The sequence below is a fragment of the Colletotrichum higginsianum genome, chromosome 6 (assembly GCF_001672515.1).
Source record: "Colletotrichum higginsianum IMI 349063 chromosome 6, whole genome shotgun sequence".
Taxonomy (NCBI): domain Eukaryota; kingdom Fungi; phylum Ascomycota; class Sordariomycetes; order Glomerellales; family Glomerellaceae; genus Colletotrichum; species Colletotrichum higginsianum.
The window spans coordinates 1,499,354-1,525,908 of record NC_030959.1 but is presented as its reverse complement, the minus strand read 5'-3'; the positions used below and the strand labels follow the sequence as shown (position 1 = coordinate 1,525,908).

The following is a 26,555-nucleotide window of genomic DNA, read 5'->3' as shown; positions in this document are numbered from 1 at the left end:
CGCAAGGCCCTTCACCCTCCTTCCAGTCGCTATGCTATGTGCTTCTTAGAGACCCTGAAGCTGACATGTCTGGTCTAGAAGTTAGTAGAAGACTGTTGTGAGCAGGAACGAAGATGATGGGGACGCAACACTGACCACCTGATAGACTCAAGAACCAGCGCGCCGATCTGTGAGAGCCCTTTCGGTTTTCGGTGGTCTCGTTTAAACCATTGCAGGGTTTTAGGAGACACATGCATTCTTCCTTATTACTATCAAGGTGGTGACGCTGTCCATGGTTGTTCTACTCGCCATCAAGGTCGACGTCCAGGCTGCCCGGATTTGCACTACCACGAATACCCTGCATGTCCTTACGCAAGAGATCTTGCAACGGAGAGTTATGTATTGGTAGTTAAGGGTTTCTGCTCACAGTCATTGTCTATGTTATCTGTGTCGTCGTCCTCGATGCCTGCCCTGCGTAGGAAAGCCAAGATGGGCTGGGAACTCTGAGAATCTGTCTCTCTTTGCACTTTGTCTCTTTTTCGTCGTCTTTTTGGGCGTGGATTACCCATTTTCTTCAACGTCTCTTCATTAGGCGGACTCATCCGTCAATAGAAAACGGCACAGCAGAAGCAATGGGCCTTCAGCCAGGTGATTACGGTCTTACCACGGGCGCGCCAGTACTATCCAAGTACAAATCTCACAACATCTTTAAGTGAAATATTTACAGCAATGAATAAAATGTGATTGATTTTTATTCGGGATTAAACTCAGCGCTGGAAACCGTGTACATCGCCTTTTCTTGGTTGTTCTCGTCAGAAACACCCTTTCTTCTTCGATTCCAGACCACGAACCCAATGAGTCGAGAAGGTTCCGTGACGGAACCAACTGGATTCCGGTCGAGCGGCAGCGCGGACGGATATAGATACTCGAAACGACCAATTGGTGCTATATCTCCTCAGCAGACCAAAAAGAAAGGTATAAACAGGTAAGAGCCGAGAAGCCTGGACCGGAGGCTACCCAGATGAGGCCAGCCATAATCCCTTGCCATGCCGACCATAACGTTGATACTGGCTCTGGTTGAGTTCAACGTCTGGATCGCTGCCTGGGAAACAACCATGGATTCCGTGGAGGATCCGTCAAACATGTACCAAACTTTCTGATGCCCTTAACACCACCACCAAAGTGTCTTTCCGAGACTTGTATAAATGCAACGACTTCCCTTTTCTCTCTCTCTCTCTTCCTTCATCAACACATCAAGTTCATCCTCTCATCCATTTGACCATCAATAACTCCATCAAACCATCAAACCACCAAGTACACATACTCTTGTGCACATCTCTACAAAAACCACTTCACCCACCTCTACACGCACAACTACACATCAAACACAATGGCTCCCCACTCCATGCCTCTCTCTGTCACTTTGGCCACCGGCGTTCCTACCTTGACTCCCTCCTCATCCTCATTTACCTTCTACTCGGACCCTACCCCCGCTGCTGCCGCCTTCGCCGCCAGCAACTGGAAGTGGGCTGCTAGCTCTCTCACCCATCGCCGCCAGATGGTCAACCCCACCGGCCCCTGGGCCAACGAGGAAGAAGACTTCCACGCCTTCCTCAGAAACGGCCCTCAGATCGTCGACGCCAGCAACACCATATTCGTCGTCCCCACCCCCACCACAGAGTCTCCGGCCCCTGAGTCTGCCATCTCCACCGCGAAGACTCACAGCGCCGTGGACCTTGAGAGCGCGAGCACTGAGTTGGCCATCGAGGACCCCGAAGCCTCGGCCACTGCCACGGCCGTATCCACCGCCACTACTCTTCAGACAGTGTTCGTCGCTTCAAAGACTGCTGAGCCAATGGCCACCGAGGCTCACCCAGCGTCCGCCGTCGGCAAGAACCGCAAGACCGGCCTGCCTCGTGGATCTCTCATGGGCCACTACTACGCCTGGTGAGCGGCAGCCTAACCTCACGAGGCAATTGGGGGTTTATTTGGATCTGGATGAACGAAAGGATAATGAGAGTGTGTTGATACATGGATGGTGTGGTGTGCATGGAGTTTGGAGTCTGGCAGACCGGCATCAGGGGCACCTGTTCTTGGGGATCCTTGTTGCATACTTTGTAGGGCATCGCGACCTGGGAGATCTTGTCGCGGTCTTGTGTGAGGATACCGAGTGAACGGTGCAGTTGAACCGTTGCAATCAAACAAGTCTACGCACTCTTTTCGTCCTCTTCTGGACGCGTCTTTCTTCATCTGCTACTCGATCGTGCCCGAACCTAACCTGTAGTGTTTGAACTCCATGTACTTGCTCTCTCCCGCGCGCTCACCGAAGTATTGGTGGTAGGTGAGGGCCTTCTTCAAGTCGTTCCCCTTCTTAATGGGATGGATTGGGTTTGGGAGATCCCTGTAAGGTGGAGGAGGAGGAGGAGAAGAGGGAAGGTGAGGACTGCCATGAGGGCGAGTAGATTCAGTAAAACGAGTTGTATTAGGTACACCATTACTTCAGCAGTTAATGACAGTAGTCATCGACCAGTAAGTACTCAATCTAGAGGGTTGTGTTCTTACCAGCTGGAGCGTGGCTGGGCACCAGTTCCCAGCATTAGGGATGGGGTGAGATCAGGCCAGACATCATCTCCAGTGCGGATTCCCATTGCCTGGGGAGTGGCAGGTTTGAACGTATTTCATCTAATCTCCAAATGTACCCGTGAAGATTAAAGTCTAAATCACATATCGTCCCTTCACACCTGGAGCGCGGTATCTTCTCTGTTCGCGTGGCTCCCCTTCCTCCACCCCTCCGTCGGGTCCCTCTTGCGGCTGAACGCCTTCTCCGTCCCAACCTTCCCCCAGCCGCCGCCGCCGGGCGTGTGGATGATGATCCTCTCTCCAGGCTTCATCGGCGCGCTATTCTTGGCGCCCAGGTTGAACCGTCTCTCCTCGTACTCGACCTCGTCGTCGCCCCCCTCAACATGCTGCTGCCCCCCCTTGCCAGTCTTGTTGAGCCTCCTGAGCGACTTCTCCCAGCTGCCCTTCTCGACGTTCCTCACCCATATGTTCAGCCCGCACTCGCCGTCCTCGCCGCCCGCGAGCCCGTACGGCCGGTACACGCGCCTCTCGCTGAGGATCGACACCTGCACGGGGATCCGGAACTCGATGTCGCGGACGACGCCGTCACCACCGCGGTGCTGCCCGTCGCCGCCGGACCCCGCCCTCAGCGAGAACTCCCGCAGGATGACGGGGTATCGCCGCTCAAACACTTCCGAGTCCGTGATGCGCGTGTTGGTCATGTGCGTGTGCACGCCGCTGGTCCCCTCCCAGCTCGGCCCCGCGCCGCTGCCGCCCGCGATCGTCTCGTAATACCCGAACCCCTTGATCTCCTTCTGGCCCGTCACGTTCCCGCCGAAGCCGAAGGTGAGGTTGTTGCAGTCGCCCTGGCTCGCCGCGCACGCCTGGAAGGCCTTGAAGATGACGTCCGTCACGCGCTGGCTCGTCAGCACGTTGCCGCCCACGACCGCGGCGCCGTCCGAGGGGGACAGCAGCGACTTGGGCGGAATCCGGACGTGGATGGGCTTGAGACACCCTTGATTCAGGGGGATGTCCTCGGAAATGAGGCAGCGGAGGCAGTAGATGATCGCGCTATAGGTCACGGCCTCGGGCGCGTTGACGTTGCCGTAGACCTCGGGGCCTGTGCCTTCAAAGTCGAACACGGCCTCGCCCTTGTCGGCATCGATAGTCACCTTCAACCGGATTGGGCTGCCGTCGTCCATGAAGTCCACCGCTTGGAGGTCCTTGCCCTCGAAGCGTTTACTGACCTCCTTCAGCAGGTTACGGACGCATAGCTCCGCGTTGTTTTGGATGTGGACCATGTAGAACTGCACCGTATCCTCGCCGTACTCCTCAATGAGTCCCTCAATCAACGCGATGCCCTTTTGGTTGGCTGAGACCTGGGCTCTCAAGTCGTTGATGTTGTCGGCCAAGCAGCGCGTGCCACTGCAACCGGGGTACTGCGCGGGCTCGTTGTACAGAAGCTCCGTCACTCTCTTCTCGTCGAAGCGGCCCTCGCTCACAAGCTTCTCGCTCTTGATCGCGGCGCCTTCCTGGAACAGCTCCTTGGAATGTGGCGGCATGCTGCCGGCCGTGATGCCGCCGATGTCTGCATGATGCGCCCTCGAGGCCGCGTAGAAGAGGATCTTGTCGCCCTTGTCGTTGAAGGCCGGCATCACAAGGGTGATGTCCGGCAAATGGGTACCACCGTACGAGGGGTGGTTGGAGATGATGACATCACCCTTCTTCAAATTGCCCTTCCATATCTCGGCTTGGCGCTTCACGCAGGTGGACATGGAACCCAGATGAACGGGCAGATGGGGCGCGTTAGCGACGAGACCTCCCGTCGCGTCGAAGATGGCGCAAGAAAAGTCAAGGCGCTCCTTAACGTTGGTGCTGACACTCGTCTTTTGCAACGCCCGGCCCATCTGCTCTGCAATCGCCATGAAGCGATGCCCAAATATACTAAGCATGATTGGGTCGACCTCGCGTTCTTCATGGCTCTTTTGCGCGCTATATCAGAACTGTCAGCATCATCGTCTCTATTTGGGTTCAGGGTACACACCCATCTTCTTTTGAGCCCTCCTTCTGTATGTCGATGACAACATGGGTATCGAGAATCAAAGCAATGGCCTTGGGGGTGACCACGATCGTTTGTGTGCCGTCCGCAAGCATGGCAGGGCCCTTGATTGTCTCGCCAGTGCTCAGGTCCTCAAGCTTGTACACGGGGGTATCGAGCCGGCCCTCCTCGAAGTAGACCTTCTGTCGGTTGTGTGCCTTGCTCTGATCCACGTCCTTGCGCCGCAGCTCTTTCAGCTGCTGGTCGACAGTCTTCTCCACGTGTCTGTAGCTCTTCCCGATTCCTCGGACGCGCACATCGTCGACGATTATGTCCCGGTCATCCAGAGTGAACCCGAACTCGTAACGGTGCTGTTGAACGAAGGCGGTTCCAAAGTCCCAGTCCCGCGCTTCGTTCCGTTCATCGCTATCGGGCTTTATGATCATCAGGGCCGACTCCGTACCACGATATCGCATATTCAGATACTCTTCAAACACAATTTCCGATTCCTCGAATCCCTGTTCGCGCAGTGTCCAGCGGGACTTTTCCTTCAGTTTTTCCATCTTGCTCTTCAGCTCGTCAACCGCTTTGCCCGGGTACTCCCAGACCTTGGAATCAGGCTCTTGACGCTCATCAACGACGTCAGCCAGGGCCATTCCGTACGCCGAAAGAACAGACGAGTATCTGTGAATGAGAATCTGCTGAATGCCGAGCGCCTCGGCAATAGCAACGGCATGCTGGCCGCCGGCACCACCGAATGTCGCCAGGCGGTGCTTGGAGGAGTCGTGCCCCTTGGCCTCGGTGATCGACCTGATGGGTCTCGTCATGGTCTCATTAGCCACAGTCAGGAAACCATATGCCACCTCGTCGACGCTCATGTTCTTTCCCGTTTCCTTGTTTACCTGATCGGCAAGTTCCTGTAGAACCTTCTTGCTAGCCTCGGCGTCAAGCTCCTGATCCTCGTTCTCGCCGAAAATCTTGGGGAAGAACTCGGGTAGTAGGCGGCCGAGATAGAGGTTGGCATCCGTCACCGTCGCAGGACCCCCCTTTCGGTAGCATGCCGGACCGGGATGCGCTCCGGCAGACTCTGGCCCTACTACGAAAAGACCGTTCTTCCAGAACAGCATCGAGCCACCACCCGCGGCAACGGTGTTGATGTCCAGCTGCGGCGACTGGATAGTCACGCCGGCAGTGGTGGTTTCGAAAACATGCTCATACCGACCCTCACCGAAACGAGAGACGTCGGTGCTTGTGCCGCCCATGTCGAACCCAATCACCGGGACCTTGGTCTCTTCGTCGTACGACGTGATGGCGTACCCGACCACACCACCCGCCGGCCCCGATAGGATGGCCTTGAGTCCGGTAAAGTTCTCCACGTCAACAAGGCCGCCGTCGCTCTGCATGAATTCGCAGCGTGCCCCCTTGGCGCCTTCTTCCTGCTTGACGCTCCTGGTACCCAAGCCCCCCTCAAACCCAGCCTGGAAGCCGGAAATGTACTTCTTGATCGCGGGTGTCAAGTACGCATCCGCGCAGACGGAAGTCGCTCGAGACACCAGCTTGATCATGGGCATCAGCTCGTGGCTAAGGGATATATGCTGGAAGCCGATCTCCTTGGCAATCTTGCCGACGAGGGCTTCGTGGTCGGGAAAGGTATAGCCGTGCATCAGACACACAGCTATGCTGCGGATGCCCGAGTCGTATACGTCTTGCAGCTGTCCCCGGATGTTTCCCGCCTCGGGACGCTGAAGTACTCTCACGGCCTCACCTGATGTACCCTGGACCAGTTCCGCATCGGCGGCCTCGGGCGTCCCTGCCTTGGCAGAAGCCTGCGTCAGGGTCCTCTGCGGGTCCTCGGCGTAGTCCTCCAAGGTCACGCGCTCATCGATCTCGACCACCGTTTCGTACAAAACATCGGGTTTCCGGATCGCCAGATCAAAGATCTTAGGTCTGCTTTGGTTGCCGATGGCAAGGCAGTCCTTGAACCCCTTGGTGACGACCATGGCGATCTTCTCACCCTTGCGCTCCAGCAGGGCATTGGTCGCCACGGTGGTGCCCATGCGGATGGAATCAATCTGCTTCGTGTCGAGGGCCTCGCCGCGGGGTATCTCGCGGCCAAGGAAGTGCGACATAATGCGCCGGATGCCCTCGAGTGGCGCATCCTTGTAGTTGGCGGGGTCCTCGGAAAGGAGCTTGATGATGGTCTCCTTGCCGTTGAGCTCGCCGACACAGTCTGTGAAGGTTCCCCCGCGGTCAATAGCGATGCGGATGCCGCGGTCTCGTGAGTCCAAGGTCATTGTAAGGGTAGACCTCGAGAGGTGCGTGTTGTGTGAGTGATTCCGGTGTACCTGTGGGTGTTCCTCTCGTGGCTCTCTTCACGGACAAACCAATCGTATCTATAACAGAGGGTAGTTATACAGTCAATGCAGTCGGAAATTTGGAGACAAGGTTCAATGACACCGCTTAGGAAGAGTAGATGGTTCGTCAGAAGAATGATTCGTCGATGATTAACGGTCGACATCACGATCTGAGGCCGTCGCCGATAAGATAACGAGCTTGAGCTCCGCACCCCGCTATTAGCGTGCATTACCCCGCCCTACGCAATCGTTATGGGGGTGTTCGCCAGTGGCACCATCCACTATTAACTGGTCGTGGAGCTCCGCTGCGCCGTTGTGGTCGGTCTAGTCTTTGTCCTTATCGAAGACATCAAACTCACCTCGCATGTGGGACTTGAGCCCGCATTTAGTGTCTGTTGATTCAAAAGACAGCTGCGTGATTACTAACGTGTTACATACACGTATATATGGAACGTGTAAATCCTTCGGGACCAAGTCCGTCCTCACAATGCAAAAGCACCAGGCCTCGAAGGCGGTGTCTCATATGTTCTCGTCAATTAATAAGTGTGTAAATGTATGTATACATATATGCCCCCTGCCCGACAGGTTGCCCATCATCGTTCGTTTCCCGTGTCTTGCCTCCATGTCATCTCATCTTACAAACAACGTCTTTTTTGCGCTTTCGTCCCACCCTCATCATTTGCGTGTCCGTTTGGCGCCAGGGGAGTTGATGGAAAAGGGTAGTTAGTGGGTGACGACCCGGACGGCTTGAAGCATCATGCCAAACATGAAGCCTCGCGCCACCTCCTCGATCTGAAGGCTGTCAAAGATGCGCCCAAGGGCGTCGGTCGTCGCCGCCTGTCCCATGACACCAGACAAAGCAGCCGGGACACCTCGCTTGATGAGTAAGTTGCGCGCCTTGACGCGCAGCTTCTCCTTCTCTTCGTCCGTCATCTCGGCTGGCCACGCAGCGCGCTCCTCGTCAGTTGGCATCGTGTTTTCTCGTAGCTTGCGTAGGTGGTACGCAAGACCTTCGTCCTTTGTGTTGGCGTCAATAACCGACTCCTGCATCATCTTCTGAATCGAGAGCAGAGATGGGTTGCCGGGCCGTAAGAGGAACGACTTTGCGGCGGCCAAAAGCGTTCGTCGGATATTCCAGGCAGACGAGAGCGTGTACATTTCATTGATAATGGCGAAGACCAGCTCCACGGCCACGTTCGCCTCTTGCTCGGACAATGGGGCGTACTGTCTTGCGGGTTTCGGCTCCTTCTTGTTCGCCTGAGTTTGCGGCAGGCCGGGTGAAACGGCCCCGGTCGATTTCAATTGAGCCTGCATGTCCCCGTGCGTCGGGGACTGATAGTCTTCGGGCATCTCATCCGGAGGCGGTGGGAGGTACTGGAGGTTCATAACATCCAGGCTCGTTGAAGACGGTGACCGCAGGGCAGGCGACTGCAAGGGCGCCAGGCTCGAAGCTCTACTATGTTCGCGACTGCCGGTGGCGCTCGGCGAGGTCCTTTCCCAGCGATCAGAACGAGGCTTGAGGCTGTCCGCCTCGGTGTCTCCACGCGGATCGTAGCTGGGCCGTCGCTCCATGGGAGCGATCTTGCCAGGCTGGGTCGACACGATGGAGGATCTCTGGCTGTCTAGACTGTCCCTGCCCTTCCGGGGACCCACTCCGGTTGGTGATGTGACTGCCGCGTTGAGGCTGGTGGTGCTGTCCATCCGTGGTGGTGTTCCTGTTGACCAACGATTCGATGTTTGGATTTCCGACAGGGAAGACGCCGTATTCTTTCTCGGACCGAGGCCGATGTTGTTGAACACGCCAGTCACTCCGCCAAACACTGCCTTGCCGCCCTCCATGGCACCCTTTGGACCCATCGTCAAGACGTCCAACATGTTCTTGCCGACAGTATCCCATGCCAAGCCAGACTTGGAGTTACTGTGGCCATGTCCTGAGTCCTTCTCCAGAAAGCGCTTCATACCCTCACTTTCTGCGAGGGGCTTGTACCAGCAGGCATCCTTCACGTACCGTTCCAACTCGCCGCGCAGCGACGCCCGTGTGTGCGACTTCCAGCTGGGAAGCGTGGAATGCTGCTCTGTAAAGGCTGTCGCGCCCGAGATCGTTGCAATGCGCCTAAGTATCTCGTGCAGAGTCTCAAAGTCCGAATATTGCCTGACAATCATCCAACCAGGATAGTGGGAAGACGATGGCTCGATCTGAACCATGTAATCCCACGTCGGTTTACTCCGAATCTTACTGCTGTCATTGCCATCTTCATAAAGAGTAATAGTGGCGTTGTGAAGTGTCAATGGGGGCTTGCGGGAGCCTTCTTCCGATGCTTCAGGCTCTTCTTTGGCAGGTGGTACAATTTGGTCGAAATTCAGGAACTGGGATGCGCTCCCGTTGGACGTGTGGTTCGGCGACGACTTCTGACTGGATGAATCCGCAGGAGATCTCGGCGTGACGGGTGAGTGCAGGCCGTCGTCCTTGATGAAGCCGTTAGACCCATTAGAACCATGTGAACCGCTTGTGGATGGCTTCTCTGCCGAAGACAGTGATCTCGGCGACAATTCCCCGGGCGAGGACACAACCTTGTCCTCGGTGGCCTGTACTGTTGGTTTTGGTGCCAAATCAACGCTTTGTCGTGCCTTGGCTCTCTTAGCCTCTTCCTCAGCAATCAAGGCGTTCATGCGCTTCATCTCCTCCATGGCCTCTTCCATCTCTTCGTCGGCCTTGCTGAGCTGCTTCCTGTGCGTCACCAACGAACCTTTCCGACGTTCTCGCTCCATGTCCAGTGAGTTGCGGTTTCCCTTGGTCAGGGCAATGTTGCCGAGGTTTCCGTCAATGTCAACGAAGGCATTGTTGTTGTTCGCGATGCTGGCGTTGCTGGCGTTGGCAGCATCAGGTCCTGTCTGCATGCCAACGTCGATGGCCTGACTGAAATCGGGCTCTCCAGCTTCCAACAGATATACGATCCAGCCGTTGATCCACTCCGGCTTCGAGCATGACTGCAAGGTCATCTCGAGGATGACACCGGCCAGGATCTCTCTCAAAAACACGCGCGCCGGGTCACAATTGTACGCCGACCGGTCCAGGAAGCCGAGCAGATCATCTGCCACGTTGCGGAACTTGGCTGCTTGCTGTGGATGGTTCAGGAGATTGGCCAGGTTCGAATTGGGGTTCTCTTCGAGGTACTTGGCGATGATGTCAACAGCCGACGAATTGGAGTCATTGTGCTGCTCGGTAAATGCTGAGGATAGCTCGGAAAGGAAGACAATGAACATGGACGACGAGTTGGTCATGAAATCGATAAAGGAATCGGCAGGTCGCTTGCGGTGGAGATGGTTCGAGACGGAGAGGAGGAACGAATTGAGGAGCCTCCTGCAGGACAGAGGGAATGAGCTGTCATTGGGAAGGATGGGCGAGTACCACCATTTGACATAGTCGCGGATGACGGCGTCCACCAGGCCAGTCAACGCCTCGCGGGTCTCGGGCTGAAAGTCATCGAAGCCGTGTATGAGCCGCTCCTCCTCTTCCGCATCATCTTTGGGCGGTTCGGCGATTTTAACCAGCGCCAGGCGTTGGAGGATGTCGATGCCCTTCTCGCCCCTGACAGCCCGCGACACCTCTGGATGGCGCGCCTCGTATGTGATGAAGGTGACGACCCCGCCAAACGCGCCAATGAGCACGAGTCCGACCTTGCCAAGTATGAAGTAGGTCGAGGCTGCCAGGCCGACGGCGACGGCACCGAGGGTTTCGGGGGTCGCGGTCGACAAGAACCTGAGGAGCTTAGTTGCCAGATCATCTTCTTCGTTGGCAGGCTTTGGCGCATCGGGCAACGGAGCAGATGTTATCGAAGGGATGGAAGCAGTCGCTGGCTTCTCTCCAGCCGGAGGGGAAACGTATGTTGTTGTCGCCGTCGTCTCAGTAGCCGGCACCTTTTCTTTGGCAGAGGCAGCAGATGCGCCGCCGGGCGGATGCACGTCGGCATGTGTCGAGTCCATGTTTGCCTAGTTCGTCGCTTATTCGATTTGGGGACCGCGCCCTCTCACATCCCTGACGCCGGAGGTGAAGACCAAGCGTGCATCAATCGAGTCGAGCAATCGAGTAGGGAAAGCAAGCGAGTTTTTCGCTCGAGCTATAAGCTTCAAACAACGTTAAGTCAGTGGATCGGTCGTTCGGTCGTAATGCTGCAGGCGCAAGCCTAAAAATAAAGGGAGGACAGGTTGTCCGTCTCTTCCGGGAGGAGATGGCTGTTGTCAGCCACACTCTACAGCAGTAGTGTTTCGGAGAGCAAGAGGCGGTGCGTTGAATCGACTGATACTGGCGTTGGAATCAGATGTCGTTTTAGGGGAGGCCTAAGCGCGGATGGGGGAGAATTGGAGAAAAGGACGGCAGTGGACTCTTGTTGACGTCTCGTGGTGGGATTTTTTGTGGCAGACTGGCCCGCCTTGAATGGGAATTTAGCTCGTGCTCAAACTCGAGAAATGCTCGCCAAAAGCTCCAGTCTCCTAATTTCGGTGACAGACCCCCCTGCAGTTGTACGGCGTAACAGGAGGGAAATCCCCGTGGTTCTGGGCAGTGTCTTTCTCCACTCGCGTAAGTCCACTTCTTTGGGGGCCCCGACCGTTGTACATTAATGGGCTGAAGGAGCTAGTTGGAACACGATGAAGCCGATGATTGACGAGTAGCAAGGCAAAGCTGGGCAGAATATGGGGTTGAAACAAATCTCAAGCAGCGATTCTGGGTCAGGACCTCAGGGGGCGGCGAAGTGAGCTCTTGAGGTGAGACGAAAGAGCCATGGCCCTTGCACCGAGAGTCGTGACAAGGACACACCACTGTCCATCAGAGCCCTGGCGTGTGTATTCGTCCTCTGCGCAAACACAATTGATGCTGACTAATTGGTTCACGTGATCGAAGTCACATGCTCTGGCGTTTGCACTCTTACGTCATCTCAAAGAAATCGCGACCGGGTCACTTTCCACGATTGACCGCAACGCGCCTACCAAGTAATGGACAGCGTGCTTCACATGCAACTTGTCAATTGCACTTTTGACATCCCGCACCGAAACACAACGCCGTTCTCTCAATTCGTAAATTAGGCCACATTTTGACCAAAAAACAGTCTTTCAAAGCAGCACATCTTGTAACCTCCAGCCCAATATGCCATTCACGAAAGGTACCAAGCGTGGTGCCCCGCGCGACTCGCGCAGCGACTCCGAGGACGAGCTCGCCACCAAGCCAACCAAGAAGAACAAGACCTCCGAGACCGAGGGCAGTAAAAGTGGTGTTGACAAGGAGGGCAACGCCTTCTGGGATGTATGCAATATTCCTCTCCCCCCCCCCCGTCGTGTCTCGTGTGTTCCCCTACCTTCCCACCACCCGGTGCTGATTGCTCCTCCCCCAACAGCTTTCCAACAAGCGCCGTATTGGCATTTCTCAATTCAAGAACACCACCTTCATCAACATTCGCGAGTACTATGAGAAGGATGGCGAAATGCTACCCGGCAAGAAGGGCATCTCCCTCACTGTAGCCCAGTACGAGACCCTTGTCAAGGTCATTCCCGCTATCAACGAGAAGCTCCGCACAATAGGCCATGACGTCGAGAACGTCAAGGAAGGCGGCGACGCGCCGACGGCAGTTGAGTCGCTGAAGAAGCCTGTCAAGGAGAAGTCAAAGGCCAAGAAGTCCAACATCGAGGCCACCAGTGACGAGGAGTCGACGTAGGATTCGGACTCGAGTGACGAGATGTCCGGTTATGATATGAGTGGTACCAGCTCGGAGTCTAACTAGGAGTCTCATTCGGATTAAAGGCGCCTCGGGTGTTGTTTGAGATGGAAAAAGTTTGCACATCGGTCGTACTTCTTTGTTGCTCTTTCCTGGTCATGATTAACAGGATGAATGTACGATTGGGGAGGATGATGAGATACCAGCTCTGCGTTAAGCGGAGCACGATCGCTAGCTTAGCAAATTTGGCAGTCAATTATCCAAGTGTTTGCTGTCTATGTATGTATATGTAGGGCTCCAAGCCGTGCACAGCTCGCTATTTCGTCAGCCAATATCCTTTACTTGCTCTCGTCTCCCGACGCTGTCTCGAATAACCCTGACTATAGGATGAGACGGAAATTGTTCATAGGGGTTAGATATTAGAACCTAGGCCAGATCTGTCGGCTCTTTTCAGTTGTTATAGCACGGGTCAAACTAAGCGACACCATGGCACAAGTCCCGTAACACGGGTTCCAAGATCTTGGTTTCAATCATAGTCTTCTGGACGAATGGAAATTAATTTGTGTCCCAGAATACTCTGTGCAATCTTCTTGGTTCTGTAAAAAAAAGTTTCCTTCCTTGTTGTTTCGCTCCGCCTCTGTTTGAAGTCCTCGTAGCATAGGCCTCTGGTGCATTGATGCTGTGTGGGATGGTTCATTAATAGCATGACCCTCGCCCTCGTACCACTAGGCCTGGACAACTTGGGGGACCCGCTCCTGGAGGGCTGGAATAACTTGAAACTGTATTCAATGCCGACACGATGGTCGGAAACTTGCACTCCTGTATCAAACCTCGCTCCGTCACACTCAGGCCGTAGGTACCAGCGTTGGTGCGCGATGGGTGGGTTTCTCGGGCGATAGGTCATGTGCTAGAATTCTGCGACGTTTGTTCAGCTTTGCCATGAGGTCTGAAGACATTTGACACCGTTGTTCTTATGCTGAGTTGAAGGAGTCTTGAGGCCAAGCCGAGAGATGTCAAAATGTGACCCGTGGAGGAAGTCTGCTCTCAGTAGATGAGGCTTGCGCGCACAACGCACAACAGCTTCTCGTTGCCTACTCAGAGGATCATGAGGAAATCACTCTTGACGCTAGACATGTGGAACCGAATTTTCAGCCATGCTTCTATTCTTGTCCATCAATGTTCTGTAGGAAAGACGATGATTTCCTCCATATGACGAATCCTTCTCAAGAGTACTTCGAGCATGATCGAGGGGCTTGATAAGAGAAACTGCTGTTCCTCCCAAATAGACACTGTATCACTTAGTAAATGCATACCTCTTGGTTTGGTGGCCATTCTAAGTTGAAACTCAGCAGATCGAATCGTTCTTGAAAACTTTCACGCATGCGCGGAAACTGCCCAAAACCATTCATCTGTCACAAGGACGATGGCTTTATCTTCACTGGCATGGCAACGGATACTCCAAGCAACAGTTTCGGCTCTTACATAGAGGACCGCATACAAACAAACTCCCCAGACGGCATGCATTGTTGAGACGGGACGTATGCGAGTCCGGCCGAGCACCCAGACACCACGATCGAACCCATTCCGGCGCGAATCTACGACGGCCATCGTCCGTTTGTGGTGTATCCGTGTTCAAGCCGCGGATTACACGGAGCAACTGTGGGACGGACAACGACAGCAGCCATTATCCTGGCCGGAGATCATGCGGGCAGTAGCCGATGTCGACAAGTCCGTGTACACCATGGGTGGGCAGTAGATGGAGGAGAGGGGAATCGAGACCCTGAATCCGCCCAGCGCAAATTAAATAGACCCACGCCGCTGCGTCTTAGTCTCTTGTGTTTGGTGTTTCGACCGAGGGCCCGGAGATGGCACGCCGCACAATGAGAACGTAACACATACGTTGGAGCATGTTATTCGACTTTGAGATTGGGTTCGTGTCCGACTAGAACGGACTGAGTACAAGCGTTTCCTCTACTCACTGGAAATTGCGCCATTTATTGATATTCCTTCAATTTATTCTACCAATCTTAAGCAGTGTGCTGCGTTTGATGACCCCAATACCATCAGCATCAAGCTAGTATCGATCGTCTGGGGATCCGAAGTCCGTTTGCGCCGTTTCATCCCGCAATTTGATTGCGGTGGATCTCGGGACACCCACAATCCTCGCGATTTCTCATTTCGCCAAAACCTCACCCTCCCTCTCCCCCCTCTCCCCTCCCGGGCGCAAAGGTCCCTAGCATCCCGCGATTGCCAGACCCCTGCTTCCTAGATACTGCTCGGGAAGCCACGGCGGGCTCACCTGCGCCACAACACCCTCAAGCGGCAGCATCGCGGGCGGCCCTGGGAAGCTCAATGTCGACGACCCACGGCAAGTGCTGCGGCTGCTCCCCGTCTCCCTGGACGGCGGCGTTGACGAACAGCGTCCCCTCGCCCTTCCTCAACGGATGTTCGTCCCCGGCGCAATGCGAAGTCGCAAAGCATCCTGCCGCCGTGCGGGCCTCGAGCCTCCGCCTCTTCTCCGCGACGGCGTCGGGCCCGTCGAAATCCCGCGGCGTCAGGCCGGCCAGTGTCTCGACGACCACCGACCGGTCGTTGTCGAAGGCCCCGAAGTGCGAGGCCGGGCCGCCTACGGCCTCGCCGCCGCGCCAGCGCGCGAGCTTGGCGCCCCAGCCGCGGTGCACATGTCCGAAGCAGTGCAGGCGCGGCTTGGCCCGCGCGACGGCGGCGAACAGGCCCGGGCAGCCGATCCGTGATCCGGTGGCTGTGCGGTCCATGACGCCTTCCGGCGGGCCGTGGGTGACGACAACGTCCACGTCGCTCCCGATGTCCCATTGGTGACCACCGCGTGCGTCGTACTGGAAGCCCCAGTCGTCTGCCGAAGGCGTGCAGGGGCTCGCGAAAAGGGTGAGCGAGGCGCCGTTGGAGAGGGTGAAGGTGCGGGTGCCCTCGTCCATGAAGACGATGCCGGACTCGTCGTCGTCCTCGTTCTTGGCGGATGCCTGGAGGATGCGTTGTGCCTCGCCAAAGTCGCCGTATTCCCTCCGGACCAGCTCCATATCGACCGGGGGTGCTATCTCGGCGATCTTCTTCTTGAACATGGGCGTGTCGAGCGTCCAGTCATGGTTCCCGGCGATGACGAGCTTCAGTGACGCCTGGATCGTCTTCATGAGCTCGAGGGTTGCGCGGAACTCGGCCAGTTTGCTCTCTTCTGTGAGGTCGCCGCAGTGGATGGCCACGTCGACGGGGTCGATGAGTCTGTTATTCCCCGGCAAGCATCTTGCGCCGTGGGTGTCCGAGATGACTAGAAACCGGGTCTTGACTAGCAAGTCTGGATTCGAGGTGTCCATCGTGTTGTAGGCATGCGAGTGGCTCGGAAGTACAGCTGATGCTAAACGTATACCAAATCAACACACGAGGGGGGGGTTTCTTCCCACTCTATAGCTTGAGTTGGCGCTGACTGCTTGTTTTGGTATTGTGACTCCGAAGGTATCCTCCATTGAGCAAAGTTTCAAACTTCCATGGGCCAGGATTGATTGCTTAACCTGGACGGTCTTTTGGTACGTGGTCTTTAACTTTGCGGTTTCCTTTCCTTCAACCACATTTGGGAGCTTGCCCGAGTCGAATTTGGTATGATGGCCCAGGTTGTTTTGTTTCAATGACTACACTGGAAATCGAACCATCAAACCGTGGGTTCTTGACATTGCCAGTTGTACTTGAGGTTATGATTGCGAGGGCGTTCCCTCTGGTTTCAATTCTGAACGACTAGTATCATGCCATGGTGTTCCTGGTCATGTCGTTTTTGATGCTAGCGAAGCGTATTGGAGCATCACGTTGAGAGGAACCACGGCGTCGGGAAAGCTTGGCCCGGCTTGACTCAGCTGAATTTGACATTTCATAAGTACCAAAGCAAGGCTTAAACAGCTTCACCGAGACGAAGTCTAGATGCTCAGCCCGCCTGGTAAGTTGATCACATCACAACAAGAGACGAATCGACTTGGCTACGGACAAGTTCAAGAACTGCGCACTTGGCGCCATCAAACCGCCACGATAACGTTGGACACCCGTCGATGCCACACTTTTGCCTCGGGCTGGGCCGCCACAAACTCTAAAGAACACAGCTGAAGCCTGGGTGGCCTCGGTGTCACACGGTTTGGGAGACCGACGGACGCCCGGGTCTAGAATTGGGGTGAGTTGCAAAGTGGTGCAGTAGAGTTCGGATTAATTTAAGTTTCAGCAAGCAACATGGGATCATCGTCATTGACGGGAAGTCAGTCATATTTTATTCCGGTACTTGGGCCTGGGGTTTCCGAAGCCTCTGGGATGGGGAGGGTATCATGTGACGATCAAACAGCGGCCTTGCTGCCAGGCCAAGCGGCTCAGGAGGTGATGTGAGGCCACTGCCCATACGGAAAGGGATGATATTTCCTCCTTGCCAGGAATGTCAACCAAGTGCGCCGCGGCGCGAGATGGTAACAAGACCAAGCGGAAGTTAGTGATGGGCTGATGGCGGACAAGACGCACGGAGAGGCGAGGGGCGGGCACACGAATACGTAAACAGTGGTGGCCGCAGCAGGTCTTGGGAGGAGAGTGCTGGAACCCGAATGGAGCGATTCAGCCCCAATGGCGGGGAGAACGAGCGTGGTTGGGTGTGGCGACCGTCCCAAGCCTGGATCAGAGGGGGAGTCTTTGTCTTGAGGGCTGACGAGGCAGGGTTGAAACTCGGATGGAAGTCCTGGAGCGAGCGAGGCTGAGCAGGGGAGGATGCGGATTTGCGATGGAGACGCATCGGGAATGCAAGTTGGAGGCGTCGTCACCCGTGAGTGAGTGTGGCGGCGAAGGGGGTCATACGGATACGTATTGCTGGATGTCCTGGAGCAGCGTGCTTTCTGAATGGCTGCTCTTGTTTTTATTTTTAAATCCCCAAAGGCACACAGCTGTGCAAGCCCCCGCAGCGATCAAGATGCCTTATGGTGTAGGTAGTACGTACCCTTTTCAGTCCCGACCCAGATCCTAGTCGTGAAGGGAAAGTGCTGGTTACCCTGTCAATGGCCCCTCCTCAGTCCACCCCGTCAGCGCCCCTCCTTCCTCAATTTAAACAACGGATCCCAGCAGCGCATACAACCTTGGGAACACGACTTCAAATGGGCAACGAACGGCTGTTGCGGCAACTTGCCGATTGCTTGGAACCTCTCTCGCGCTCATTGTTGCGCTCATTGCGGATGTCGTACATCATGACAGAGAGTTGAGTGGCTAGTGGTAGATGTCGGGTTGTTCGGTCCTGTCAGGTATAGGTATGGCTTTGACCGTGGTGTGTTGCTATGGGACGCTTGTCGACATGTCACTGCGACTGACTGGCTGACTGACGAGAGTCAGATACACACCTTCGACTTAAATCGAGAGAGAAAAATTGTAGTAAAAGCTGTGGCCATGCACGTCTCGCTGTCATTGCCGACTTGGCCCAGAGACCCTCTTGTGGCCCGTCCTCGCCGCTAAGCCTGGCACACGCACGCACCTTGAGATACGCGGATACCCTGCCCAGTTGGCTGTTGGCTGTTGGCCTGCTAGCTTGTTGCACCCAAGTCTCCAAGTTTGAAGAGGGTCCCTAGACCCCCTAGCGACGTCACTCGCCCCCCCCCAATTGCCCCGATGAGGAGCAGAAACCCATTGTTGTTGCTGGACAACGCTGATGGATCTGTACAGCGTTTGTAGGTTGTTGTTATTGTCGTAGGCGCTGTATTTCTCTTTTTGCTCCCCATTTCCGAAGCAAAGCCGTTCGCTCTTCTGGAAGCGCCAAGCCTGCTGCTTGCCCTTGTTGCCGAAACCCAACCCCAAGACCCCAAAGTCAAAAACTGCCCGCGCCACACTTTAGTGCCTGAAACGCGACAACTCGACCCCTGTCTGGCGTTCGGCGCAGTCGTGCTTACCTAAATACCTGGCCAAAGTAGAGTACAGAGTACAGAGTGCGGATACATAGATATTGTTCGAATCGAACGTCCTACTGAGGTAAGGTGAGACGAGCCTGCCCCTGCGGATCATTTCCTGCTTATCTACCTACCTACCTTACCCAGGTACGGTAAGGTAGGCACCTAGGTACGTACAGGTAGGGAAGGAAGAAACGGTCGAAAGAAAGGAAGCGAGATACCAAGAAGGAAGGAAGCGACGTGGAGCTGGCTCCTACCGCTGCTGCGCAACGACCACCGAATGCGGCTTACCCCTGTCTATCCAACTATCCCCCCCCTGATTGTCGTGGTTGTCCTGGACGGCCTGCCTTGTGTGTCCTCTCTGCCCGCACGCAGACACTCTGCTACGGGCTCAATCAGCTTGAAACCGCGCCGGCCCAGCTTTTTCAGCAAAGTCGTGTCCTCCCTGACCTTCGATCGAACACATCCCTTCTTCTCATCTCTCCCTCTCCTCCATCAAACGCATTTGACCCCCCTCCCTTGGGCCCTTCTCCCGTCACCCCGAAACCCGTCAGGCGCATTGAGTTGAGCACTGACCCGCGTGCCCACACACCACACACCGCAGACAGGCACACGCTGCTGCGCATTCCGCCCGTACCACCAGTGTACAAACAGCCAGCAGCCTCCTTGATCACCGCACGAGCAAACCCTACGCATCTCTGGCACGCAACCAGGGTACTCGCAAGGTACCGTCGCCGAAGCGGAAGAATTAAATTTAATAGGGGCACAGCTGAAGTTGAACCGCCGACAGGACCGATCCGACGACTGCGACTCTGCGACTGCGATTGCAACTGCAACTTTGCGACCTGGATCCGAACTGTCCCAACTTTCTCCCGTCCTATCCACTTTCCATCTCGACCTCTCGCTCTCTCTCTCTCTCTCTCTCTTTCGATCTCCTCTTCACCGCACTCGTCTACGACGTTCCCGAGTGGTCAATACATCCCTTCCTCCCCCAGTCTGCACAGCACGTCGCATCCGCAGCAAGCCAACACCTAGAAACACATCCCGCTCTCCCCGACGGTCGCGACTCGTCTGCCTGATCCATATCCATATCCACCCACGGACTCTCCTGGTCATAGACATCAGACACTGGTTCCTTTTGACTGGCCCCTCATACCATCGCAACCATGTCGTATAATCGTTTAGGCAAGTAACTTGGTCCCCTTATGACTTGGTCCCTTGGCGTCATTCATCCCACATCCCCCCTCTCCTTCCCGCACAAAGCCCCGTCTTGATTTGTCCGGAGAATACACCCTTGTGTGTCTGTCTGGTTGAATCATCCCGTCACTTCGGCCCTGATCGCGCTGCCCATTCGTCAAAGAGCTTGTTGCCCGTCGTCCAAGAGTACGAATACGCACCTTCCGTGGCGTAAGCTTCTTCTCTTCTCCCCCTCCTACAACCTCTTTTTGCTTTCTTAATACACCTCCCACCCAGTCCTCAACCACTTGTTAAGACGGCGAATCTAACCTTTTGTTGCTCTAGACGACGATTATTACAACGACCGCATGGACCCCAGGTACCATCGCACGCCTTCACCGGGCCAGCCGCTTCAACATGGCTACCAGTTGGAGGACAACCCCTTCAACAACGCCGCTTACCAGCAGGCCCCGCCCCAACACATCGACGACCCTTACGGTCGTCCCAGTCCTCACCAGCAGCTCGATGTCCCCACGGGTCCGGCTCGGTATGGCACACCTAGTGACCAGCTGCAACTCAACGCAGCAGTAAGTCGGCTCAACGCCCTCTTGTGTGAGCCATCTGCTAACCGCTCGCAATTAGCACTCTGTTAGCAACTTGAGCGGATACGAAACACCAGTCAACCACGGCGAATACGGCGTCAACCCGGAAGCCCATCACGACGCCTACTACAACCAGCCCTACGAGCCTTCACCGCACGACCCCTCGATGCCCTATGACCAGCCGACCGGTTACAGCGAGTACGACGACAATAGGCCAATGCTGCCTCATCAGGACAGCACGGCCACCGATGGGTACCAGGACAACCCAACACCGCAGCCGGCCGGTGGAATCAAGAGGTGGAAGACTGTCAAGCAGGTGTTGCTGTACCGTGGGAACCTGGTCCTCGACTGCCCCGTGCCACCAAGACTTCTTAACCAAATCCCCCACGGCGAGCGCGACGAGTTCACCCACATGCGCTACTCGGCGGCCACGTGCGACCCCGACTTCTTCTACGATGACAATTTCACTCTGCGACAGAAGCTCTTCTCAAAGCCAAGACATACGGAGCTTTTCATCGTTGTCACCATGTACAACGAGGACGAAATCTTGTTCGCTCGTACAATGATTGGTGTTCTCAAGAACGTCGAATACATGTGCAGCCGGAAGGAGAGCAAGTCATGGGGCAAGGATGCGTGGAAGAAGATTGTCGTCTGCGTCGTCAGCGACGGTCGTGCCAAGATTAACCCTAGAACCAGAGCTCTGCTGGCAGGTATGGGTGTGTATCAGGAGGGCATCGCGAAGCAGCAAGTCAACAACAAGGATGTCACGGCCCACATCTACGAGTACACCTCGCAGGTCGGAATGTCAATCAAGAACGACGTGGTCACCTTGGTCCCTAAGCAGCAGCCTGTTCAGATGCTGTTCTGCTTGAAGGAAAAGAACCAGAAAAAGATCAACTCCCACAGATGGTTCTTCCAGGCTTTCGGCCGTGTCCTCGACCCCAACATCTGCGTCCTCATCGATGCCGGTACCAAGCCTGGCGGCAACTCGATTTACCACCTGTGGAAGGCGTTCGATCTTGAACCCATGTGCGCCGGTGCCTGCGGTGAAATCAAGGCCATGTTGGGAACGGGCGGCAAGCACCTCCTTAACCCTTTGGTCGCGACGCAGAACTTCGAGTACAAGATGAGCAACATCCTTGACAAGCCTCTGGAATCCGCCTTTGGTTTCATTTCAGTGTTGCCTGGCGCCTTTTCGGCCTACCGCTATGTTGCCCTGCAAAACGACAAGAACGGGCAGGGTCCGTTGGAAAAGTACTTCGCCGGTGAAAAGCTCGAGGGTGCCGGCGCTGGTATCTTCACGTCCAACATGTATCTCGCCGAGGACCGTATTCTCTGCTTCGAGCTTGTTACCAAGCGCAACTGCCACTGGATCCTTCAGTACGTCAAGTCTGCTACTGGCGAGACCGACGTGCCGGACACGGTCACGGAACTGGTTCTTCAACGTCGTCGTTGGTTGAACGGTTCTTTCTTCGCCGGCATCTACGCCATTGCCCACTTCTACGAGTTCTTCCGCTCCGACCACTCCATGCTACGGAAGCTGATGTTCTTTATCGAATTCGTCTTCAACACAATCAACCTGATCTTCGCCTGGTTCGCCATTGGTAACTTCTTCCTGGTTTTCAAGATCCTGACAACAAGTCTGGGTGAGGACAATTTGCTTGGTAGGACCGGCGAGATCCTCGGAGTCGTCTTCACATGGGTTTACGGCATTGCTCTCATAACTTGCTTCGTCCTTTCCATGGGCAATCGTCCAGCGGGCTCGGGTCCTTACTACATCACGATGGTTTACTTCTGGGCCTTTATTATGGTGTAAGTCTTTCCGCCCGAATTTGCTGATTCTTACCACTGACCTTCTCTAGGTATCTGTTGTTTGCAGCCGTGTTTATTGCCGTCAAGGCCATCATCGCCGACGTTAATGATGCCAACGGCTTCAACGTCACCGACCTCTTCAAAAACCCCGTGTTTTACACCCTCATTATCTCCGTCATGTCGACATACGGTATCTGGCTGATTGCCTCGCTGCTGATGTTCGACCCTTGGCACATGGTTACGTCCTTTGCGCAGTACATGCTTCTTACGCCCACATACACCAACATTCTCAACGTCTACGCGTTCTGCAACACGCACGACATTTCTTGGGGTACAAAGGGTGACGACAAGGCAGAGACCCTGCCTACTGTCAGTACCAAGGACGGATCTGGAAAGACGGACCTCCCGGATGAGGCCGATCTGAATGCACAGTACGAACGCGAACTCAAGGTGTTCAGTACCAAGTTCGTGAAGGAGGTCAAGCAACCGACCGAATCGCAGTTGGCTGAGGCCCAGATGGACTATTACCGCGGGGTTCGTTCCGTCACGGTGCTTGCCTGGATGATTTCCAACTTCGGTCTCGCCGCTGTCGTCCTCAGTGCCGCTGGTCTGGAGAGAATAAACCCCTCTGCAGGCACTACCGACGACACTGACGGCCGGGCCAACATCTACATGTCAGTCGTGCTCTGGTCCGTCGCTGGGCTGTCGGCGTTCAAGTTTATCGGTGCGATGTGGTTCCTCGTGGTGCGCATGTTCAGAGGTGTCTAGTTGCCTTGGAGAGATGGTCATTTTGCTGGCGAAGAACTACTGCTCCCCGCCTTTTGCGTGTTTCGTGACGATTCTATTGTGAGCATTATACCCGCCCCTTTCTTGGAAAGAAAGGCTCGGTGGATGGCGAACACGACTTTTTGGGGAAGTTTTCAACCCCCTTCATGTTTGGAGTACGACCTTGGGTGGTTGGATGTAACTCTAATGGATTTTTTTTTTCTTTCATTACCTGCACGCGTTTTCGGATCATGCGTTTTGGTCTATTCCTTCCTCCCTTCCCCAACTCACACGCCGCCTACTTCTCTACCTCGTCATTTTGTTGCGTTTCGATTTCTCTGATATCACATGGAACATCCATTGGGGGTTCATTTCTTCTGCATGCTGTTCATCCTCGCCTCTCCCTCAAGTCACACTTGATGGATGATTGGACTAGGTTGGGCCGTTAGCGCTCATGACGGGATGGGAAGTCGGCGGTTGGCCGGGAAGAGGAGTTTGGGGGGTTTATGAGGGAGGTTCCCAATAGAACAGGCTACTTCAATGACGAAATGAGACCTAAAAACAAGAGACCCAAGATTGGCATGACCGGTAAAGACCACAACACGCACGCATGCGTTTTTGCCTTTTTGTTGTTGTTTCTTGCAGGAGAAGCAGGGGCCGTCCTCTGCCTGGCTACCCTGCTGGTTAATCAGGAGCCAAGTCTTACCCTCCCTCCGTCTGGTGTAACTAAGACCATCATGCGAGAGGAGAGCACCGGTGCAAGTCTTACAAGGACTGAGTAGATGACCGTTGCAGTCTGGGAGCAATGTAATATGGACCAACCAGAATGGGAACCTGATTTACTCTTTGATTTCTTTTCCAGCGCCCGTGAGGCTGGTCAAAATGACCACCCTGGTTAAAAGCTCCCATGGCTAGCCCGGCCCGCGTTACGAAGACACCTCCTTTCCGAGCCTCTCTAGCTCTTGCTTGATGAACTCCTCGGCGTTGAGCATCTCCGTGCTGCCATAGACGACCCGCCTCTTGGCGCGGTCGCCGCCCGTCCGCTCGACCCATTCTTGCAGGTTGCCGTACTCGTCCATACTGCCGCCGCCGACGGTAAAAACGACAGCTTCGGAGAAGCCCTGGCGGCGCTGACCAAAGCTGGCGCCGGTGCCTGCGGTCTGGCCGGCGATTGCCTGACCCGGGAGGCCGCCTGGCGCCGAGGAGCCCCCGGCGCCGGCGCGGATTGCGCTCGGTGGGGGCATAGTGCCGCGAGCGTTGGCGGAACGAGGGTCAAAGTAGAGGTAGCTTTCCGTCTTAGCGATTGCAGAGCTCGCGGCGGTTGAGGGGTCCATGATGGACTCCACGATCTTGGTAATGGTCAGGTCACGGTTGGCGGGGAGGAAGTTCTTGATGCCGCCAATCAAGGACTCGAAGTTGGAAGACAGGCCAGTGGGGACGCCCGTTTCCTTGAGGCGGTCGGTGAACCGGTTGGAGATTGAGGAAAAGCGACCAAAGATGTCAGAGGAGGCTGCCTGGTTTGTGTTCGGGTTGGAAATGGTGGTGAGCTGGGTCATCTTGGTAGTAGCACGAACTCTGGGAGTGTTTTGTTAGTCAAGTGGCATTCTGCTAAAGGTCGGCGGTACTCACTGCCGAATATACGGGAGAGATGTCGTGTCTGCGCCGCACTCGGTAAGGGCCTTCTCGAAGCCCTCCCATTCTGTTCGGCCGACGTCTTGTTCGGTGCTCAGGTACCAAATGACAAACAGTCTCAGTTTGTCGACAGGATCGTCGCCCTTTGTGTTGTCCTTGATGAGCTCCATTATTTGTGCCTTGGTCTGCTTCATAACGCCTTCCTCGACCTGGAAGAAGTTGTCTAGTTGCCGGTTCTTGATGCCCGTCAAGAGCGCCGCCAGAATGTTCATGTGCATGTCGAGCACCGCCTTGCGCTCGCGCAGTTCTGGCAGCAGAGTAATAGCTGCCTTCAAGTGTTGTGCGCTGGCACTCGTGTCGTTTTGAAGGTCTTCAAGATCCGTCACTCCAGTCTTCTTCGTTACCGCTGCGGCGTCCTCCTTGTATCGCGTCAACTCCGCATCAATGTCCTCCGCCACTTGAGGGAACGGCACGGCCGCATTCTTGGTCCAGAAAAAGTCGCTCGCGGTCAAGTCGTAGGCCTTCTTAGTGGTCCCCTTGGCAGGGTTGTTCTCGTCTATGAGCGTCTCTATCGTGATTCGGTTCAATTTCATATTCAAAACATCATGGACCAGAGATTGGTAGGTCCAAGAATGGGAAAGCATAGGTATTAAGTCGACATTGCGGTCGAGAATGATGAGCACGGGGCGGGATTGTGGCGTTCCGGCTGAAGACGCCGGCCGGGCACTGGAGGAGAACAGGTTTTCTTTCGAGTTGAGGATGTGGTCGCGCAGCTTTCGATCGAGCTTCGCCGAGATCATCTCTGCGGCGGCGCCCTTAGGACAACGGATAATGGGAATGACGCCCATGGTGACAATGACGCTGAACAAGCCGCTGACGATTCTATCGACGACTCTGTCCAACTCTTCGTCATTGGTTGTTGCGCTGTTCAGCGCCCAATATGTGTGATCTCGTTGCATGCCTAAGTTGAAAAGATCCGGCTCCGCGACAATGAAATTCAGATATTGGTCCATAAGCCTGGCAATGCTGTCAGACGTGCCGGCTGTTATCGTCTGCTCTGCGAAGTCTTCCAGCAGCGGTCGGGGGATGGAGGACAGGAAATTCAGGTAGGCGGGGTTGTAGAGGCCCTTTTGAAGATCGCTGGTGATGTGTTGGAGGTTCTGCGCCGTCGGCTCGAGCAGGTAGATGACTGGTACGTCCGGAATCGCGTGTCTGGAGGACCCAATATGCCTGTCCGTTTGTTAGCAGGCCACCGAGCTTGAAACATGACTAATCCTACATATGCATTGTGATGCCCAACGCCCTCAAGTCGCTGACCCGAAGAACGCTGCTGATGACATCTCGGCCGAGATCATCAAAGACGAGGACCTTCCACAAGGGATCGCCATCGGAGGTTATGATGGCGCCCGTCGGTCCAAGTGCGCCGCCATTGGCTTGGGTGTTATCGGTGTCGCTTTCGGTAAAGGAGTCGTTCAAGCTAAGGAGTTTCTTCAGAGCGGCTTCAAGAGACTTAGTTTCATGATCATACGGGATGTAGTGGTTGGAGGCAATGTGACGTACAGATCTGGCGATCGCGCAGCGAATGGCCCTTCGCTGCCATGGCGATGGTGGGGGAGCTTAGCAGCTCTAGCTAGCTTGATGAAGCTGGGTTTGCCAGGGATGTGTATCGACAAGTCGCATGAAATCAAACACCGAGGCTAACAAGAGCTATTGAGCGTTTATGCTGATGTTCCAAGCCAGTCTTCGTGGTCGCGTTGGCAGATTGAGGTTGGCGACTTGCAGTTGCGACAGACAGAGGTACGTACACGGCTCAGCATCGGTGTCCTCAAAGGCTACTCAACTCATAGTGCCGTCGAGCCACATTTCCTCGACGAGTGGATACCTTCCCAAAGCTGAGGGGCGATGTCATGGATCGGCTTTATTAAGCCTCCGGATCCCGACGAGCGACGAGAGACATTCTAGTAGACCCGAATTGGATGACCGCCGGGGGGGGGGGGGGGGTGGATTTC

At 55.3% G+C, this 26,555-nt stretch overlaps 8 protein-coding genes across 8 annotated transcripts; 3 read left to right on the top strand and 5 right to left on the bottom strand.

Annotated features, from left to right (window-relative positions):
* Positions 1-1,369: 1,369 nt before the first annotated feature.
* Positions 1,370-1,930, top strand: CH63R_08885 (uncharacterized protein; the record flags this gene model as incomplete). The annotated part of the gene is made up of 1 exon (XM_018303859.1): positions 1,370-1,930. One exon carries the CDS (start codon positions 1,370-1,372, stop codon positions 1,928-1,930), a length of 561 nt encoding a protein of 186 aa, XP_018155882.1.
* Positions 1,931-2,232: 302 nt separating this feature from the next.
* CH63R_08884 (uncharacterized protein) lies at positions 2,233-2,627 on the bottom strand (the record flags this gene model as incomplete). Its single annotated transcript, XM_018303858.1, has 2 exons — positions 2,233-2,380; positions 2,542-2,627. The coding sequence occupies 2 exons, from the start codon at positions 2,625-2,627 to the stop codon at positions 2,233-2,235; spliced, it is 234 nt and encodes a 77-aa protein (XP_018155881.1).
* Positions 2,628-2,714: 87 nt separating this feature from the next.
* Positions 2,715-6,870, bottom strand: CH63R_08883 (hydantoinase B/oxoprolinase; the record flags this gene model as incomplete). Its single annotated transcript, XM_018303857.1, has 2 exons — positions 2,715-4,530; positions 4,583-6,870. 2 exons carry the CDS (start codon positions 6,868-6,870, stop codon positions 2,715-2,717), a joined length of 4,104 nt encoding a protein of 1,367 aa, XP_018155880.1.
* Positions 6,871-7,653: 783 nt separating this feature from the next.
* CH63R_08882 (5-oxoprolinase) lies at positions 7,654-10,914 on the bottom strand (the record flags this gene model as incomplete). Its single annotated transcript, XM_018303856.1, has 1 exon — positions 7,654-10,914. One exon carries the CDS (start codon positions 10,912-10,914, stop codon positions 7,654-7,656), a length of 3,261 nt encoding a protein of 1,086 aa, XP_018155879.1.
* Positions 10,915-12,073: 1,159 nt separating this feature from the next.
* On the top strand, positions 12,074-12,638 carry CH63R_08881 (transcriptional Coactivator p15; the record flags this gene model as incomplete). Its single annotated transcript, XM_018303855.1, has 2 exons — positions 12,074-12,229; positions 12,321-12,638. The coding sequence occupies 2 exons, from the start codon at positions 12,074-12,076 to the stop codon at positions 12,636-12,638; spliced, it is 474 nt and encodes a 157-aa protein (XP_018155878.1).
* A 2,315-nt stretch (positions 12,639-14,953) lies between these two features.
* On the bottom strand, positions 14,954-15,985 carry CH63R_08880 (Ser thr protein phosphatase family protein; the record flags this gene model as incomplete). Its single annotated transcript, XM_018303854.1, has 2 exons — positions 14,954-15,019; positions 15,440-15,985. 2 exons carry the CDS (start codon positions 15,983-15,985, stop codon positions 14,954-14,956), a joined length of 612 nt encoding a protein of 203 aa, XP_018155877.1.
* Positions 15,986-19,725: 3,740 nt separating this feature from the next.
* On the top strand, positions 19,726-22,917 carry CH63R_08879 (chitin synthase I; the record flags this gene model as incomplete). The annotated part of the gene is made up of 4 exons (XM_018303853.1): positions 19,726-19,744; positions 20,081-20,322; positions 20,378-22,149; positions 22,200-22,917. The coding sequence occupies 4 exons, from the start codon at positions 19,726-19,728 to the stop codon at positions 22,915-22,917; spliced, it is 2,751 nt and encodes a 916-aa protein (XP_018155876.1).
* Positions 22,918-23,840: 923 nt separating this feature from the next.
* On the bottom strand, positions 23,841-26,146 carry CH63R_08878 (Sec1 family protein; the record flags this gene model as incomplete). Its single annotated transcript, XM_018303852.1, has 4 exons — positions 23,841-24,489; positions 24,544-25,776; positions 25,826-26,045; positions 26,107-26,146. The coding sequence occupies 4 exons, from the start codon at positions 26,144-26,146 to the stop codon at positions 23,841-23,843; spliced, it is 2,142 nt and encodes a 713-aa protein (XP_018155875.1).
* Between the last annotated feature and the right edge of the window lie 409 nt (positions 26,147-26,555).